The following is a 17,064-nucleotide window of genomic DNA, read 5'->3' as shown; positions in this document are numbered from 1 at the left end:
GCAACTGCAGACTTTTGTCCCAAGCCTGGACATCCCCTTAAGGTTGATTGGTTGCGGCTGTGAATTACTCATATACGCCTTTGTATAATTTTGCATCAATAAATATATTTGAGCTTATTTTCATTTTGGGAGATTAGTGGGGTCAGTGACGCCACATCTACTGAAGCCTGCAGGCTGCTGAGATACATGCAAGATCGGCAGGTATTGTGCACCTGTCCAATAGGGCACGATCATGATACCTACTGATTGCACACATGCCCTGGCAGATATCAGTAAACCTGTTACTTACTCAGCTCACCTTCATACATGGAAGAGAGTGAAGCAAGAATAGCACTTTTATCCGCAAATGACGCATTGATGCAAAAATGCACTAGGAGAAAAGCAATGAGAAATCAGTAAGTGAGTACTGTATTTTTCGGACCATAAGACGCACTTTTTTCCTCCAAAATTTTGGAGGAAAATGGGGGGTGCGTCTTATAGTCCGAATGTTAAGGGGGGGGGGGGTGTATACATATACGGGGTGTGGGGGGCAGCGGTAGCAGTGGAGGAGTGGGGCACAAGAGGCATCAGCTACCCGCTGCAGCCTACACTGTCCCCGCTGCAGCCTACACTGTCCCCGCTGCTAAAGAAAATGAATATTCAGTGCTGCCGGAATCTCGTGTGCCCGCTGTTAAAGGGCATGAATATTCAACCTCTCTCCACGCCCATGGGAGTGGAGAGGGGTGAATATTCATGCCCTTTAATGAGCGGGCACACGAGATAGCCGGCAGCAGCAGGAGCCGCAGGCTCCGCTGTGTGCCGGTTATGAAGGAGAGTGAAGTCACTGCTCCCTGCGTACACAGACCCAGCGTGGGGAGCACTGACTTCCGGCAGCTGATCTCTCCATGTGAGCAGCACATGGCAGTGACATCATGCGCGGCTCACATGGAGCGATCAGTGCGGGCAGACAGGACGCAGCGCTGGAGGAGAGAAGAGAGGTGAGTAGGTTTATTTTTTTTTGTATGTGCATCTTGATGGGGATTAGGGGTGCCATGCATACCAGGACAGGGATTAGGGGTGCCATGCATACCAGGACAGGGATTAGGGGTGCCATGCATACCAGGACAGGGATTAGGGGTGCCATGCATACCAGGACAGGGATTAGGGGTGCCATGCATACCAGGATAGGGATTAGGGGTGCCATGCATAACAGGATAAAGATGAGGGGTGCCATGCATACCAGGATAGGGATGAGGGGTGCCATGCATACCAGGATAGGGATGAGGGGTGCCATGCATACCAGGATAGGGATGAGGGGTGCCATGGATACCAGGATTGGGGATGAGGGGTGCCATGCATACCAGGATAGGGATGAGGTGTGCCATGCATACCAGGATAGGGATGAGGGGTGCCATGCATACCAGGATAGGGATGAGGGGTGCCATGCATACCAGGATAGGGATGAGGGGTGCCATGCATACCAGGATAGGGATGAGGGGTGCCATGCATACCAGGATAGGGATGAGGGGTGCCATGCATACCAGGATTGGGGATTACTGTGCCATGCATACCAGGATGGGGATTACTGTGCCATGCATACCAGGATAGGGATTACTGTGCCATGCATACCAGGATAGGGATGAGGGGTGCCATGCATACCAGGATTTGGGATGAGGGGTGCCATGCATACCAGGATAAGGATGAGGGAGCCATGCATACCAGGATTGGGGATGAGGGGTGCCATGCATACCAGGATTGGGGATGAGGGGTGCCATGCATACCAGGATGGAGGGGTGCCATGCATACCAGGATGGAGGGGTGCCAGGCATACCAGGATGGGGACCACGTATTAAAGGAAGGGGGGGGGGGGCATATATACCAGGATGGGGGATATTGTCAGAATTGGGGGACATTACCCCTATACCAGTATCAGCAGAAGACCCCCTCCCCCTTAAAAGTGCATCATAACCACATTTTTTTCTTAAATTTTTTTTTATTATTTTCCTCCTCTAAAACCTAGGTGCGTCTTATGGTCCGGTGCGTCTTATAGTCCGAAAAATACGGTATATAGCTTTCTTTTTTAACCTTTCACCATGATGTGCATTAAAAAAAAATAAATAAAAAAAAAGAACTAAGTGGACGACATGTTTAAATTCTTCGTGCAGCATCTGTCACTCATTACACAGGAGGGCTGAGGTTACACCCGCTCAGAAGACTTCAAAATGAAAGTTTGCAAAGAATTTGGAAGGTGAATTTTTAAGATATTTGTTAACTGCCATACGGTTTTGTATCTTTCTTATGCAAATGAAAAAACACCCTCAAAGTCTTGTTGACTTACTACGACCCCTGATATTATGTTACTCAGATTTTTTTTTTCACTCAGTACCTTTAATACACTGTTTGCCAAATTATTAGGCAAATGAGTATTTTGATCACATGATACTTTTTATACATGTTGGCCTACTCCAAGCTGCATAGGCTTGAGAGCCAACTACCAATTAAGTAAATCTGGTGATGTGCATCTCCGTAATGAGGAGGGGTGTTGACTAATGACATCAACACCCTATATAAGGTGTGCTTAATTATTAGGCAACTTACTTTCCTTTGGCAAAATGGGTCAGAAAGAGAGTTGACGGGCTCTGAAAAGTCCAAAATTGTGAGATGTCTTGCAGAGGGATGCAGCAGTCTTGAAATTTCCAAACTTTTGAAGCGTGATCACCGAACAATCAAGCGTTTCATGGCAAATAGCCAACAGGGTCGCAAGAAATGTGTTGGCCAAAAAAAGGTGCAAAATAACTGCCCATGAATTGATGAAAATCAAGCGTGAAGCTGCCAAGATGCCATTCGCCACCAGTTTTGCCATATTTCAGAGCTGCAACGTTACTGGAGTATCAAAAAGCACAAGGTGTGTGATACTCAGGGACATGGCCAAGGTAAGGAAGGCTGAAAAACGACCACCTTTGAACAAGAAACATAAGATAAAACGTCAAGAATGGGTCAAGAAATATCTTAAGACTGATTTTTCAAAGGTTTTATAGACTGATAAAATGAGAGTGACTCTTGATGGGCCAGATGGATGGGCCAGAGGCTGGATCTGTTAAGGGCAGAGAGCTCCACTCCGACTCAGACGCCAGCAAGGTGGAGGTGGGATACTGGTATGGGCTGGTATCATCAAAGATGAACTTGTGGGACCTTTTCAGGTGGAGGATGGAGTGAAGCTCAACTCCCAGATCTACTGCCAGTTTCTGGAAGACAACTTCTTCAAGCAGTGGTACAGGAAGACGTCGGTATCGTTCAAGAAAAACATGATTTTCATGCAGGACAATGCTACATCACATGCATCCAACTACTCCACAGCGTGGCTGGCCAGTAAAGGTCTAAAAGAAGAAAAAATAATGACATGGCCCCCTTGTTCACCTGATCTGAACCCCATAGAGAACCTGTGGTCCATCATAAAATGTGAGTTCTACAGGGAGGGAAAACAGTACACCTCTCGGAACAGTGTCTGGGAGGCTGTGGTGGCTGCTGCACGCAATGTTGATCGAAAACAGATCAAGCAACTGAGAGAATCTATGGATGGAAGGCTGTTGAGTGTCATCATAAAGAAAGGTGGCTATATTGATCACTATTTTTTTTTTACATGTCAGAAATGTTTATTTCTAAATTTTGTGCACGGATATTGGTTTACCTGGTGAAAATAAGCAAGTGAGATGGGATTATATTTGTTTTTTATTGAGTTGCCTAATAATTCAGCACAGTAATAGTTACCTGCACAAACAGATATCCTCCTAAGATAGCCAAATCTAAAAAACCCCACTCCAACTTCCAAAAATATTAAGCTTGGATATTTATGAGTCTTTTGGGTTGATTGAGAACATAGTTGTTGATCAATAATAAAAATAATCCTCTAAAATACAACTTGCCTAATAATTCTGCACACAGTGTATTTGGCAGTGCACTATAATACATCATGGTTTTCCACGTCCAAACCTATTTATTTTTTTGCAGTACACTTTGAGTATAGAAAAAAATTCTAAAGATTACAAACCAAAAGCACCCGTTACGTCACTTGTAAGGAAGCCAAACAAAGGACAGGTCTACATAAATCTACATAATAGAGAATCGTGGCCCATTTAGTCCACTGATAGGGATTTGACCAATAAAATATACTGTTGTTTATTATAGTAGATTATTAATAAATAATAAGAAATAAGAATAAAGTACATAAATCGACTGAATCTGCAGAAGGTTTTCAGAGCATCCTCTTGCTCTGGAGTGCTATGTAGTTCTATGAATAGCTCTTATGATCTAATTTCCAAGGTATTACTGACATACGGAGTTACATGGACTTTTCTATTTGGGATTTGTTTCTCTAACCTTTGCAGGGCACACAAGGTTGAGCAATGGAGGGGTCTGCTCGGAATACTGTGGGAACAGAAAGGAGTTGGCGTCGGACACCGGGGAGAGTAGTTCTCTAGTATGACGGACGTGGACCAACTTACCACCATGTTGTAGGCGTCTGGAACCTCAATTTCAAACTGGAACTTCCCACCTTGGTAATAGCTTTCATCTGCAAAACAGAACAAACAGATTAATGGATGTGCGGCGCTCCACAGCTTACTGCCAATTCAGTAAAAAGAGGGCATTCACCCATATACGCTTCTAATATGAGCATTTCTCTAATGTGTGTGCACAAGAAGAGTATCACATCGTGTACAACTCATCCAGCTTTCTGTTCCACTCATAACTAATTAACCATTGAGCGGCGTCCAGCTCCCCAGCCGCATCAATCTTTGCCGCTTCAATTAATTAGTGTATCCAAGCGGCAAGATATTAGATTCAGATACATATTTGTATTTCTCCATTACCCGGCTTAGCACGTGCACCATTCTGTAACTAAATCCCACTGAGAGCAGAAAATAAGTAGCGTTTCATAGTTGATGAGCCATACATAAGCTGGATAGATGCTGGAGCAGCACGTAACATGCCTTTGAGGAATACCCACGCTGTCAGAGAACGGACTTGGGCACATGTTGAGGTTTGCCAGCGTTTTTTTTCAGGGCGGAAAAACTCTGCGTCTTACAATACAACCAAAATGAATACGATTTCTGAAGTCTCGTGCACATACTGCTTTTTTCCTTGCCCACTTTGACCATCAAAATGTTTTTTTGAAATGTGCAGAATGTCAGTTTTCAGCATTTTTGCTCAAATGAATGCATAAAAAGACAAGGAAACACACAACAAAAATGCAAGGAAAGATTATTAAAAAATGTCCGTATTGTGCACTGCGTTTTTCCTGCCAATAAACACTTTTTTAGTGCAGAAAAATTTGATGCAAATATCCAACATGTGCACATACCTTAAGATGATTTGTTGAATGCTGCGGTCCATTTTGCCATTAATTAGCATCAGTAAAGAGGCTGTCTGGTAGTAAGGGGGTGGGGAGAAACACAGAACAATCAGCGTCTTCTCCGGTATCCAGCACTGTTCTGCTCCTCTTCTCAGCGACATCACCACTCTGCAGACTATAAGGTTCGCTCTATGCGGGAGCCGAAAGTGTCTTACAATATAATGCTATGGAGCCTCGTTCTGCGCCTCTTCTGGCGCCCCATAAACTGACATTGTGAAAGTCACTACTGGGTCATGCAGAGCTCAGCGTGACCTGGAGAGTCTGCAGAGTGGTGACATCACTGCAAAGAGGAGCAGAACATCACTGGATCCCGGAGGAGACGGCAGTAGGAGTGTATATTAACACATACACACTACACTACATACACATTTACACAGATTTATTAAAAAATATCTTCATGGGAGTGCTTCTTTAATCAATGGGGGTGTCAGGTGCTAGACATCCACCAGATATTATTGAACTATCCTCACAACAGGTCACCAATAACGTGATCAGACAACTTAACCAAAGCTATGGCTTCTTCGTTCTAGGGCAGGGATGTCAAACTCAAATACGCAGAGGGCCCACCTTGATACTAAAAAAATGTCTACAATTGAAAACGTTTTTCCCTTATCAAATATAACAATGAACCTTTTCATATGGAAACAAACTTAAAGGGTTTGTCCCATAAACAAACTATATTTTAATTAATAGCTCTTAAACTAAAATAAACACAATGAAAAATGGGGAATACTGGAATAATATTATATGTTATATAAGAGCAGTAAAAAGCATATGGCCGAATGGCCTAAGTTAATAAGGATAAAAACCCTTGAATAAATAAATAATACAGATAATAAAGTATGATGGAAACAAAAGTGCTCCTCAAACACAGTACGATAATACCACAGTGAATTCCTCCACATGCACGGTATGATGACCCTACTATACCCTCCCAGCAAAGTATGGTGACCAACACAATATGATGCCCCAATCGTAATCCCAACAAAGCCATCCACACAGTATAATGGACCCCACATAGTCCTCCACACAGTATAATGGGCCCCACATAGCCCTCCACACAGAATAATGGTTCCCACATAGCCCTCCATACAGAATAATGGTTCCCACATAGCCCTCCATACAGTATAATGGCCCCACATAGCCCTCCATACAGAATAATGGTTCCCACATAGCCCTCCATACAGTATAATGGTTCCCACATAGCCCTCCATACAGTATAATGGCCCCACATAGCCCTCCATACAGTATAATGGCCCCACATAGCCCTCCATACAGTATAATGGCCCCACATAGCCCTCCATACAGAATAATGGACCCCACATAGCCTTCCATACAGAATAATGGTTCCCACATAGCCCTCCATACAGTATACTGGGCCCCAGGTAGCCCTCCATACAGTATACTGGGCCCCACGTAGTTCTCCATACAGTATACTGGGCCCCACATAGCCCTCCATACAGTATGAGGAGCCCCACATAGCCCTCCATACAGAATAACGGGCCCCACATAGTCCTCCATACAGAATAACGGGCCCCACATAGTCCTCCATACAGAATAACGGGCCCCACATAGTCCTCCATACAGAATAACGGGCCCCACATAGTCCTCCATACAGAATAACGGGCCCCACATAGTCCTCCATACAGAATAACGGGCCCCACATAGTCCTCCATACAGAATAACGGGCCCCACATAGTCCTCCATACAGAATAACGGGCCCCACATAGTCCTCCATACAGAATAACGGGCCCCACATAGTGCTCCATACAGAATAACGGGCACCACATAGTGCTCCATACAGAATAACGGGCCCCACATAGTGCTCCATACAGAATAACAGGCCCCACATAGTCCTCCATACAGAATAACGGACCCCACATAGTCCTCCATACAGAATAACAGGCCCCACATAGTCCTCCATACAAAATAACAGGCCCCACATAGTCCTCCATACAGAATAACGGGTCCCAAATAGTCCTCCATACGGAATAATGGGCCCCACATAGTCCTCCATACGGAATAATGGGCCCACATAGTCCTCCATACTGTATAATGGACCCCACATAGTCCTCCATACAGTATACTGGGGAAGAGGGGGGGTGCTGGCCAAATTCGGCCCGCGGGCAGAGTTCGTTGTGTGTTCTAGGGTTTCCTGAAGTTGGAGCCCCACTGATTAGAAAGCAGTGCCATATCCTAGCACTATACCATCTAGATTAACGCTTTCTATGTGATGAAAACCCCTTTACCTTGAATATAAGTGGACAATTTTTTTTTAAAAAAAAGGTCCCTCATAAGTAGAGATGAGCGGTGTTCGACTAGAACTGTTCGCCAATCTCAAATTCGAGCTGTTTTGGGCGGTGTTCGAGTTGTTCGACGAACCCGAACGATTTGCAAAAAATTCGGCTGTTCGAGGTTATGTTCGATAACTGTTCGTGCATCAAAAGCGTGTCCTGCATGTCTGGCGCTATTTAGAGCACCAATCATGCAGGGATTGTCTGCCACTCACTGTAATGCCACAGCCATGGAGGTTGTGGCATTACAGTGATTGCCCAAATCGATGGGAACAGTGCCAACAGTGAAACATGAAAAGCCGGCAATTCAGCAGCGGCATACACCGGTACCCGACAATTTAGAACCGAAAGAATAGAGCTTCACACATAGATTAGATAGATATAAACATGTCAGCCACATATATACGAAGTACAGTGACCGTGCTGCTTACTGTACTTGTCATTTAGTGTAAAGGATTTATCAAAAAAAATAATAGTGTTTTCATGCACTGTCTCTTTAAAAAAGCCGGCCGGCAATTCAGCAGCGGCATACACCGGTACCCGACAATTTAGAATAGAAGGAATAGAGAATCACACATAGATAGAAACATGTCAGTCACATATATATGAAGTACAGTGACAGTGTTGCTCACTGTACTTGTCATTTAGTGTAAAGGATTTATTAAAAAAAATAATAGTGTTTTCATGCACCGTCTCTTTAAGAAAGCCGGCCGGCAATTCAGCATCTGTACCCGACAATTTATAACAGACAGAATAGAGCTTCACACATAGATTAGATAGATAGAAACATGTCAGTCACATATATATGAAGTACAGTGATAGTGTTGGTTACTGTACTTGTCATTTAGTATTAAAATAAAGGATTTATTATTAAAAAAATTGGCGTGGGGTTCCCCTTAATTTTAGGCTCTAGCGGAGGTTAAGCAGACAGCTGGGGCAGATGTTTGAAGCCTGGGAAGGGGGTAATACCCACGGAGCTTCCCAGGCTACTAATATCAGCCCCCAGCTGAATACATAGCCTTTACTAGCTATTAAAATGGGGGACCCCCCAAAAAAAAGGACGTGGGGTCCCCCCTAATTTAATAGCTAGCAAAGGCTAGGCAGACAGCTGGGAGCTGATATTAATAGCCCAGGAAGGGAGCCATGAATATTGGCCCCCTCCCAGGCTAGAAACACCAGCCGTCAGCCGCCCCAGAAATGGCGCATTCATAGGATGCGCCAATTCTGGCACTTAGCCTCGCTCTTCCACGCTGCCCTGGTGCGGTGGCAGGGGGTAATAGGGCTGGGGTTGATGTCAGCTTATAATGCCAGCCGACATCAAGCCCAGGTTAGTAATGGAGAGGCGTCTATAAGACACCCCCATTACTAACCCCATAGTCAAAGTTAAAAAAAACACAAACACCCAGAATAAAGTCCTTTAATTGAAATAAAGACAATTCTTTATTGTTCTAAATTAAACCATACTTACCGTCACGCCCATTCCAGCTGAAGCCAACGATCTCCTGTAATAAAAATAAAATAATAAAGCAACCTCATCCTTACCTTTCCATGGTTCCCAGGACAGCTTCAACTCTGCTACATCGAGATGACAGGCTGGACCGCAGCAGAACGCTACCATCCAGCCTGTCATCCCGCAGACACTGAGAAGCGCAGGCATGCTTGCGCTCCACATTGTCTCTCTGTGACGGCATAAAGATGAGCCGAGGTCATGTCCAATGAACTCAGCTCACCTCATGCACGTCACTTACAGCGTGGGAGAATTCTCACGCTGAAGCGCTGAGTGCAGGAGAATTTTCCCACGCTGTCAGTGAGGTGCATGAGGTGAGCTGAGTTCATTGGACATGAGCTCACCTCATGCACGTCACTGACAGCGTGGGAGAATTCTCCTGCACTCAGCACTTCAGCGTGAGAATTTTCCCACGCTGTCAGTGACGTGCATGAGGTGAGCTGAGTTCATTGGACATTAACTCGGCTCATCTGGATGCCGTCACAGCGAGACACTGAGGAGCGCAAGCATGCCTGCTCTTCTCAGTGTCTGCGGGATGACAGGCTGGATGGCAGCGTTCTGCTGCGGTCCAGCCTGTCATCTCGATGTAGCAGAGCTGAAGCTGTCGTGGGAACCATGGAAAGCTAAGGATGAGGTTGGTTTATTATTTTTCTTTTATTGCAGGAGATCGTTGGCTTCAGCTGGAATGGGCGTGATGGTAAGTATGGTTTAATTTAGAACAATAAAGAATTGTGTGTTTATTTCAATTAAAGGACTTTATTCTGGGTGTTTGTGTTTTCTTTTAACTTTGACTATGGGGTTAGTAATGGGGGTGTCTTATAGACGCCTCTCCATTACTAACCTGGGCTTGATGTCAGCTGGCATTATAAGCTGACATCAACCCCAGCCCTATTACCCCACTGCCACCGCTACAGGGCAGCGTGGAAGAGCGAGGCTAAGTGCCAGAATTGGCGCATCCTATGAATGCGCCATTTCTGGGGCGGCTGACGGCTGGTGTTTCTAGCCTGGGAGGGGGCCAATATTCATGGCTCCCTTCCTGGGCTATTAATATCAGCCCCCAGCTGTCTGCCTAGCCTTTGCTAGCTATTAAATTAGGGGGGACCCCACGTCATTTTTTGGGGGGGGTCCCCCATTTCAATAGCTAGTAAAGGCTATGTATTCAGCTGGGGGCTCATATTAGTAGCCTGGGAAGCTCCGTGGGTATTACCCCCTTCCCAGGCTTCAAACATCTGCCCCAGCTGTCTGCTTAACCTCCGCTAGAGACTAAAATTAAGGGGAACCCCACGCAAATTTTTTTTTAATAATAAATCCTTTATTTTAATACTAAATGACAAGTACAGTAACCAACACTATCACTGTACTTCATATATATGTGACTGACATGTTTCTATCTATCTAATCTATGTGTGAAGCTCTATTCTCTCTGTTATAAATTGTCGGGTACAGATGCTGAATTGCCGGCCGGCTTTTTTAAAGAGACGGTGCATGAAAACACTATTATTTTTTTTAATAAATCCTTTACACTAAATGACAAGTACAGTAAGCAACATTGTCACTGTACTTCATATATATGTGACTGACATGTTTCTATCTATATAATCTATGTGTGAAGCTCTATTCTGTCTGTTATAAATTGTCGGGTACAGATGCTGAATTGCCGGCCGGCTTTTTTAAAGAGACAGTGCATGAAAACACTATTATATTTTTTAATAAATCCTTTACACTAAATGACAAGTACAGTAAGCAACACTGTCACTGTACTTCATATATATGTGACTGACATGTTTCTATCTATCTAATCTATGTGTGAGGCTCTATTCCTTCTTGTCTAAATTGTCGGGTACCGGTGTATACCGCTGCTGAATTGCCGGCCGGCTTTTTTAAAGAAAGCGTCTTCTGAGCAGTTTGTCAGCTTTTGGACACCTTTGAAGGTGTTTTCTATGTGTTTCTATGTGTTTTTGTTTGCCTGCCATTGGTTTTAACGGTGTTCGACGGTGTTCTAAGGTGTTCGACGAACAGTTCGACGAACAGTTCCTCGAACATCCCGGTGTTCGACGAACCGAACCGAACCCGAACACTACGGGGGTGGCTCAACACTACTCATAAGTAGCGTGAAAGAAACAGAATATCTGGACATCTGCTCTGCTGTGGTAAGAATAAAATCATCAAAGTCATACAGACAAGGATGGGGGATCAAATGCGGAGTGCATATAGGAATCATTACAACTTAAACGAATTTGCGTTAATGTATGGATAAATGGTCATTCACACATAAAAACGTTCAGAAAGAAACTGGAATACTTAAGAGGAAATCCATGAAAACACTAGGAAAATAAACAGATGGTGGTTCTGGCAGGATATGAACCCATGGCCCCAATGAACCACAGCATATCCATGTATATATGTGCGCACACATATAATCGTATTTTGTTGTTTTATACAAAGGAGGGTGACTGATCTTTACCAGGAGCACATCTGCATTAAATATCAGGAGCAGGCTGTAATGTAGAAAAAAACAAATGATATGTCAGACTTGTGATGAGGAAAGCTGCGAAGCCATCTGCAAAATAACCCTGCACCAAAATGCCCGAGTTGTAGCATAAAAACACATGTATTTGTTTATTCCAGCCTTCGGAGCCGCTTGTGTGATAGAAACCACGCTAACCCGCCACTTTAACCCAGAGCAACGTCTTTAAATATTAATGAGCCTTTGCAAAGAGGTTAAGACGTGGGAGATATAAATAAGAAAGCAGCAGGGTGAAAGCAAGAGGACTCTGGACCAAAGGAGATGCTGCTCTTGTCGGTTAAGCCCCTTCTTTGTGTACAACAGGAGGAGAAGTTAATATACCAACAATGATATGGAAACGTGCAGCAGCTCGTTCTCAATAAAGTGATCAGCTCATTAACATGCTTGCTGGCTTTGTGTTGGGGCACATCATTCACAGCCAACTGAGCATCTCTAGGACACGACGAAGGGAAGAACCATGCAGCCGAGGAGAAGACAAAAAAGGGGAAAATAGCAGGATACGGAGCTCGTCCTTTGCATCTAAGAGCTGCTGATGTCCCACAAACAGTGATGGGCACATAGATTCCACAGTCAGGCAGGACACACTGTACCATGGTAAAGAATAGAGGTGCTAGGATTCATAAAGGAGCTGACATTACAAGATTGCTAAATTACATGAATACTTTATTTAAAAAAACCTTAAGGGGGGAGTTATTTAGAAAAGCAAATTAAGAAATATGCAGATGTGTGTGTGTAAAGAAAATAAAATCTATAATATTTCATAATACAAATACATACAAAGTACCCTTTATGACAACATTCAGTCGTGGCACATCTAGAATTGGCAATCTTTCTCCATTATTCCCTGCAGTAGCTCCAAATCTGTCAATTGCAAGGCCATCTCCTGAGTACACTGTCCCCTTCAGGTCACCCACAGATTTTCAATCTGATTCAGGTCTGGGCATGGACGTGGTCATTCAAAAACTTTGATCATCTTCTATTGAAGCCATGCTTTTGTTGATTTGGAGCTATGCTTAGGGTAGCTGTCGTGCTAAAAGGTGAAATTCCTGTACAGCTTCAGCTTTTTAGCACAGGCCTGAAAGTTTTGTTGCAAAACTTACTGATCTTAGGAACTATTCAAAATTCTCTCCACCTTGATGAAAGCCTCAGCTCCAGCTTATGAAAACCACCCTTAAAGTATAATACTGCCTCCACCATGTTTCACTGTGGGTATGGTGTTCTTTTGGTGATGAGCAGTGTTGGCTTTGTGCTAAACATACCTCTTGGAATTATGGCCCAAAAGTTCAACTTTGGTCTCATGAGACGATAATACATTTCCCCACATTCTTTTGACAGACCTGTTGTAGGTTTTGGCAAAATACAGCTGGACTTGGATGTTATTCTTTGAAAGAAAAGGTTTTCATCTTCCCACTCTTCCCTATAGACCAGACATGTGAAGAATACGGGAAATTGTTGTGGTACACAACCAGTACTTGTCAAAAATTCCTGCAGCTCCTTTAATGTTGCTGTAGGCCTCTGGGCCTAAAGAGGGGTGGTGCCACATCTACAGATATCTTACGGCTCATGTTCATGAGCAACATATGGAACCTGTACAGGTGCGCGATACCCGTCTCTCAAATACATGGAGTCGAATTACCGCTTTGAGCCTCTCAGAAGCAACAAGGGATGATCACACCCAGCACGGTCATCAGGTGTGTGTAAATGTGGATGTAGGAAGGGCATCTCTATCTGCAACCTACATGTTAAAGGGACTGTCAGTACAGAATGACTGTTCAAACCAAGTACAGATGCTCGGTAATAAACATCAGAGTGATGTCATGAACAAAACCCAGAAAAACAAAACGAAGAAAAAACAAAAGCACCAACAACCACAACCATCAATAGCCAACAACCAAAAAATCACCACCCAAACAACCAGCAGAGATGAGTTTTATTTTACTTTCTCGAATAAAAAAATGTCCTCAACTCTCGCAATCTGTTTTTATTTCCAGCGTTAGAACACATTATAAATAATATAAATTATACCTTGCATTGTACAAAGTAAGACACTTGCATAACAAGAAACACGAAAAACTTTTGACTGACAATCACCACAATACAGAGAACAGCGAAAATACAAGTAATTGTTCTCTTCCGTCATACTGATAGCATCTCTAACTTATTGCTGTCCATTCTGTTGTAAAGAAGCTGAAATCTCAGATTATGTCTATCAGGCAATGTACCAGAAAAACAAAGTGGCAGGAAAAATGGATATCCACTGGCTTCAAATTCAATCATCAGCGTTACAATAAAACTGAGTCTTTGCATGATTACAGACCAGAAAAATGTGAATATGGAAACCCAAGAAATTTCCACTTGAAAAGAGATTGTGTAGTGTCACATGGTGTTTTTTGAGAATGGCACAATTTTGCAACTAAAGCCAAAACGGATTTTAAAAAAAGGAATCAGTACTATTAATGAAAGACTTGTGCATCTTCCGGCGGCATCTACTTCTATCTTTGCCTCCAAAAAAATACAGACTGAGAAACTAAGACAAAACTTGAAGATTTCTCCAGCATCCAATTAAAATGACTTCAAATATGTTCCCTTTAAAATCGACCTGCAACCCACAATAAACATTTAACAATAAGTCCATAAAGCGTATGATGAGCAATTCCTAGTCCCTTCTTCAGTTCTAGGGGGGTGCATTAGCCCACTATGTACAGTGTGCACTGGTAGTCTGACAAGCTGGCAGCCGGTACTCAGAAACCAAGAGAAGACTGGGAACGGGGGGAAACACGCCAGAAAAAATAAAAAAGGAGGGCACATGGGATATTAATAAATATTAAAAATAAAATAAAAATTATTATTATAGTGAAATGGAGAATTTTTTGGTTGTCAGAGTGTAAGAGTATACTGATGACCTATCCTCAGAATAGGTCATCAATATTGGATCAATAAGGGTCTGACACCCTCACCAATCAATCCATTGTTGCAAGCCCTAGAATCAGGTGAATTTAGACAATGAACAAAGCTGAAATGCACAGCTCCAATAAAGAAGCCCTCCCCCAAAAAAATCTTTTTTTAAATAAATCTGCGAATATATGCATGTAATGCACCACCCACGGCTCTCCGGGATCTAGCGCCGTTCCGCTCCTCTTCTCCAGGACATCACCGCTCTGCAGACTCTCTGATCACCCTGCGCTCTGCGTGACCCAGAAGTGGCTTTTACAATGTTAGGCTATGGAGAGTCAGAACAAGGCCCCATAAATTTACATTGTTAAAAGAGACTTACGACTTATGCATAGAGCGATCCGGATAGTCGGAAAAGCGGTGACGTCACTGAGAAGAGGAATAGAACAGTGTTGGATCCCGGAGAAGGCGGCGGTAGGCGAGTATATTAACATATACACTCACATGTTTAGTTAAAAACAAAAAAAATAAACACTTTGGGCAAGTGCACCTTTAAATGTGTAGTGGTCACTGCAGGGTACTGTAGAGCAGCTCCTATTCAAAATTATAGGAGCTTTTCTGCAGTACCTTGCCACCTCCACTACACACTGAATGCAGCTCTGGTCAATGTGTTTACATCTGGCCGCTGACGGAGCTTGCAACATTTGATCGATGAGGATGATTGACCCCTACTGATCTGAGCACAGATTTTATCCATAAATGGAGAGTGAACGATGAGTCCGGGATAAAAAAAGTTGCAGATTTCTAAAAGCAGATTTCTCTGATGAGATATATTACAATATTTATCATATTTACGTGTACTATTGATTTATAGAGAAAAAAAATGAAGATGATGGTTACTCTAAATATAAGCGGTAGAGGAGACCATAAGAAGTGAAATTAAAAGTGACATCTTTGACTAAACCAAGCAGCTTTCATTTTCCAGACCAGATCAATTCGTTCTCATTTTTCAGAGATACTGTTTGCAATAGGCAACTCAATCACCTTTACTTTACGCTACTTTTAAAAACAATTTGCCCTTCAGCGGGTGAAAAATAAGTCCTATCCATGTAGCTCAGGTGCAGGACTTAACGGGAATCTCTCACCCCCAAGATTGTAACAACCACTTATGCAAATATCTAGGGGACTAGGCCCCTATACAGATCATACCTGCAGTATAGCTTTTAGTAGCTTAGTTGGCATTAAAAAAAAAAAGCAAACAATTTTGTATGCAAATGAGGGGACTTCAGAGCACCGTTCAGTACGCTACCTCATTTTGCATACTAAGCACTGCCATAAGTTATAGGGACAGCACCTGAAGTCTGCAGCGGCGCGCTCAGTACCGAAGTGTCTGTGTAAAGTCGCCGATTGACAGCTCTGAACTGAGTCAGTGGATCAGTATCTCTGCACAGAAACTGCAGGATTGCCCCCTCCTGTCTGTGGCCGCTGCTCAGTACTACACTGCAGACAGGAGCCATAGATGTGAGCCTGCAATAAGACTATGTCAGCACGACCACAGAGCCAAGATATGACGGTGCTCGGTAGGCAAACTGAGGGGGAGTGACGGTGCACTGAGGCGTTGGCCAACTGTGCATAAAAGCCCCTTCATTTGCATGAGAAACAGTTCTTTTATGCTTAAACTAAAACACTAAAATCAATATTACAGGTATGATTTTTATAAGGGCTAAGTCCCCTACATACCTGTATAAGGGGTTTAGTTAGTTTTTGGGGTGACAGATCCGCTATATAGTAGTGCGGCAGTCAGATGGTGCCATTCTCAGCACACACACGCAGGACTCATTGCAAGTTCAACAGCAAAGGACAGAATAAGGGGGAAAAATGCTAATCCTAATACAGGTAGCAGCACTTATGGGGTGTAAGTGTAGGAAGGTGGCCTACATTGTCGGATCAGCCTGGAGAAGGGCCATTGTTGAACATAAGCTGAATGACCGGGTTTATGGCAGAGAGGAGGTGAGATGCAAAGATTTACCACTGAAGCTGCAATCTCTGGAGACTTCTTGGGAGACCCCAATTTACATTTTAGAGTTAATTTAAAGCATCTGACGGGGTCAGGAGGGATGGGTCGATTTTTGGACAAATGGTGGATTCAATGTGGCAAACTCCACATGAGCTGAACAGTAAGGTATATGAGAAAACTAGGTCTTGAGCTTACAGCTCCTTGATCCAAAAAAATTCAGACAAATTCACCTGCTTTGATCAAAATGTCACGATGATGAATGGAGATAGACCTGAGCTGTGAGCGGATGAGCAATTGCAGGTAAAATAGATACAATGTTCTGCTGCACAGGGTGAATCATGCCCACACCTACAGCAGCCGCATCTCTGGTCATCAATCAGGAACAGTCAGTGAGCTCCATCATCTGCAGAGCAAGATGCAATCCCTCCACACGCCATT

General features: G+C 43.5%; 1 protein-coding gene across 3 annotated transcripts in view; it reads right to left on the bottom strand.

The window, feature by feature from the left end:
* UBE2F (ubiquitin conjugating enzyme E2 F (putative)) overlaps positions 1 to 17,064 on the bottom strand; it is a 241,232-nt gene that overhangs the window by 118,232 nt on the left and 105,936 nt on the right. For all 3 annotated transcript variants that reach the window (XM_073646657.1, XM_073646656.1, XM_073646655.1), the window contains exon 5: positions 4,482 to 4,549. In XM_073646657.1, the coding sequence (XP_073502758.1) occupies positions 4,482 to 4,549 (68 nt within the window). The remainder of the gene's footprint in view (positions 1 to 4,481; positions 4,550 to 17,064) is intronic.

Source organism: Phyllobates terribilis, unplaced genomic scaffold (assembly GCF_046119375.1).
Source record: "Phyllobates terribilis strain yellow unplaced genomic scaffold, ASM4611937v1 Scaffold_9__5_contigs__length_417890890, whole genome shotgun sequence".
In the NCBI taxonomy this organism is placed as follows: Eukaryota; Metazoa; Chordata; class Amphibia; order Anura; family Dendrobatidae; genus Phyllobates; species Phyllobates terribilis.
This window is presented reverse-complemented; position numbering and strand designations above follow the sequence as displayed.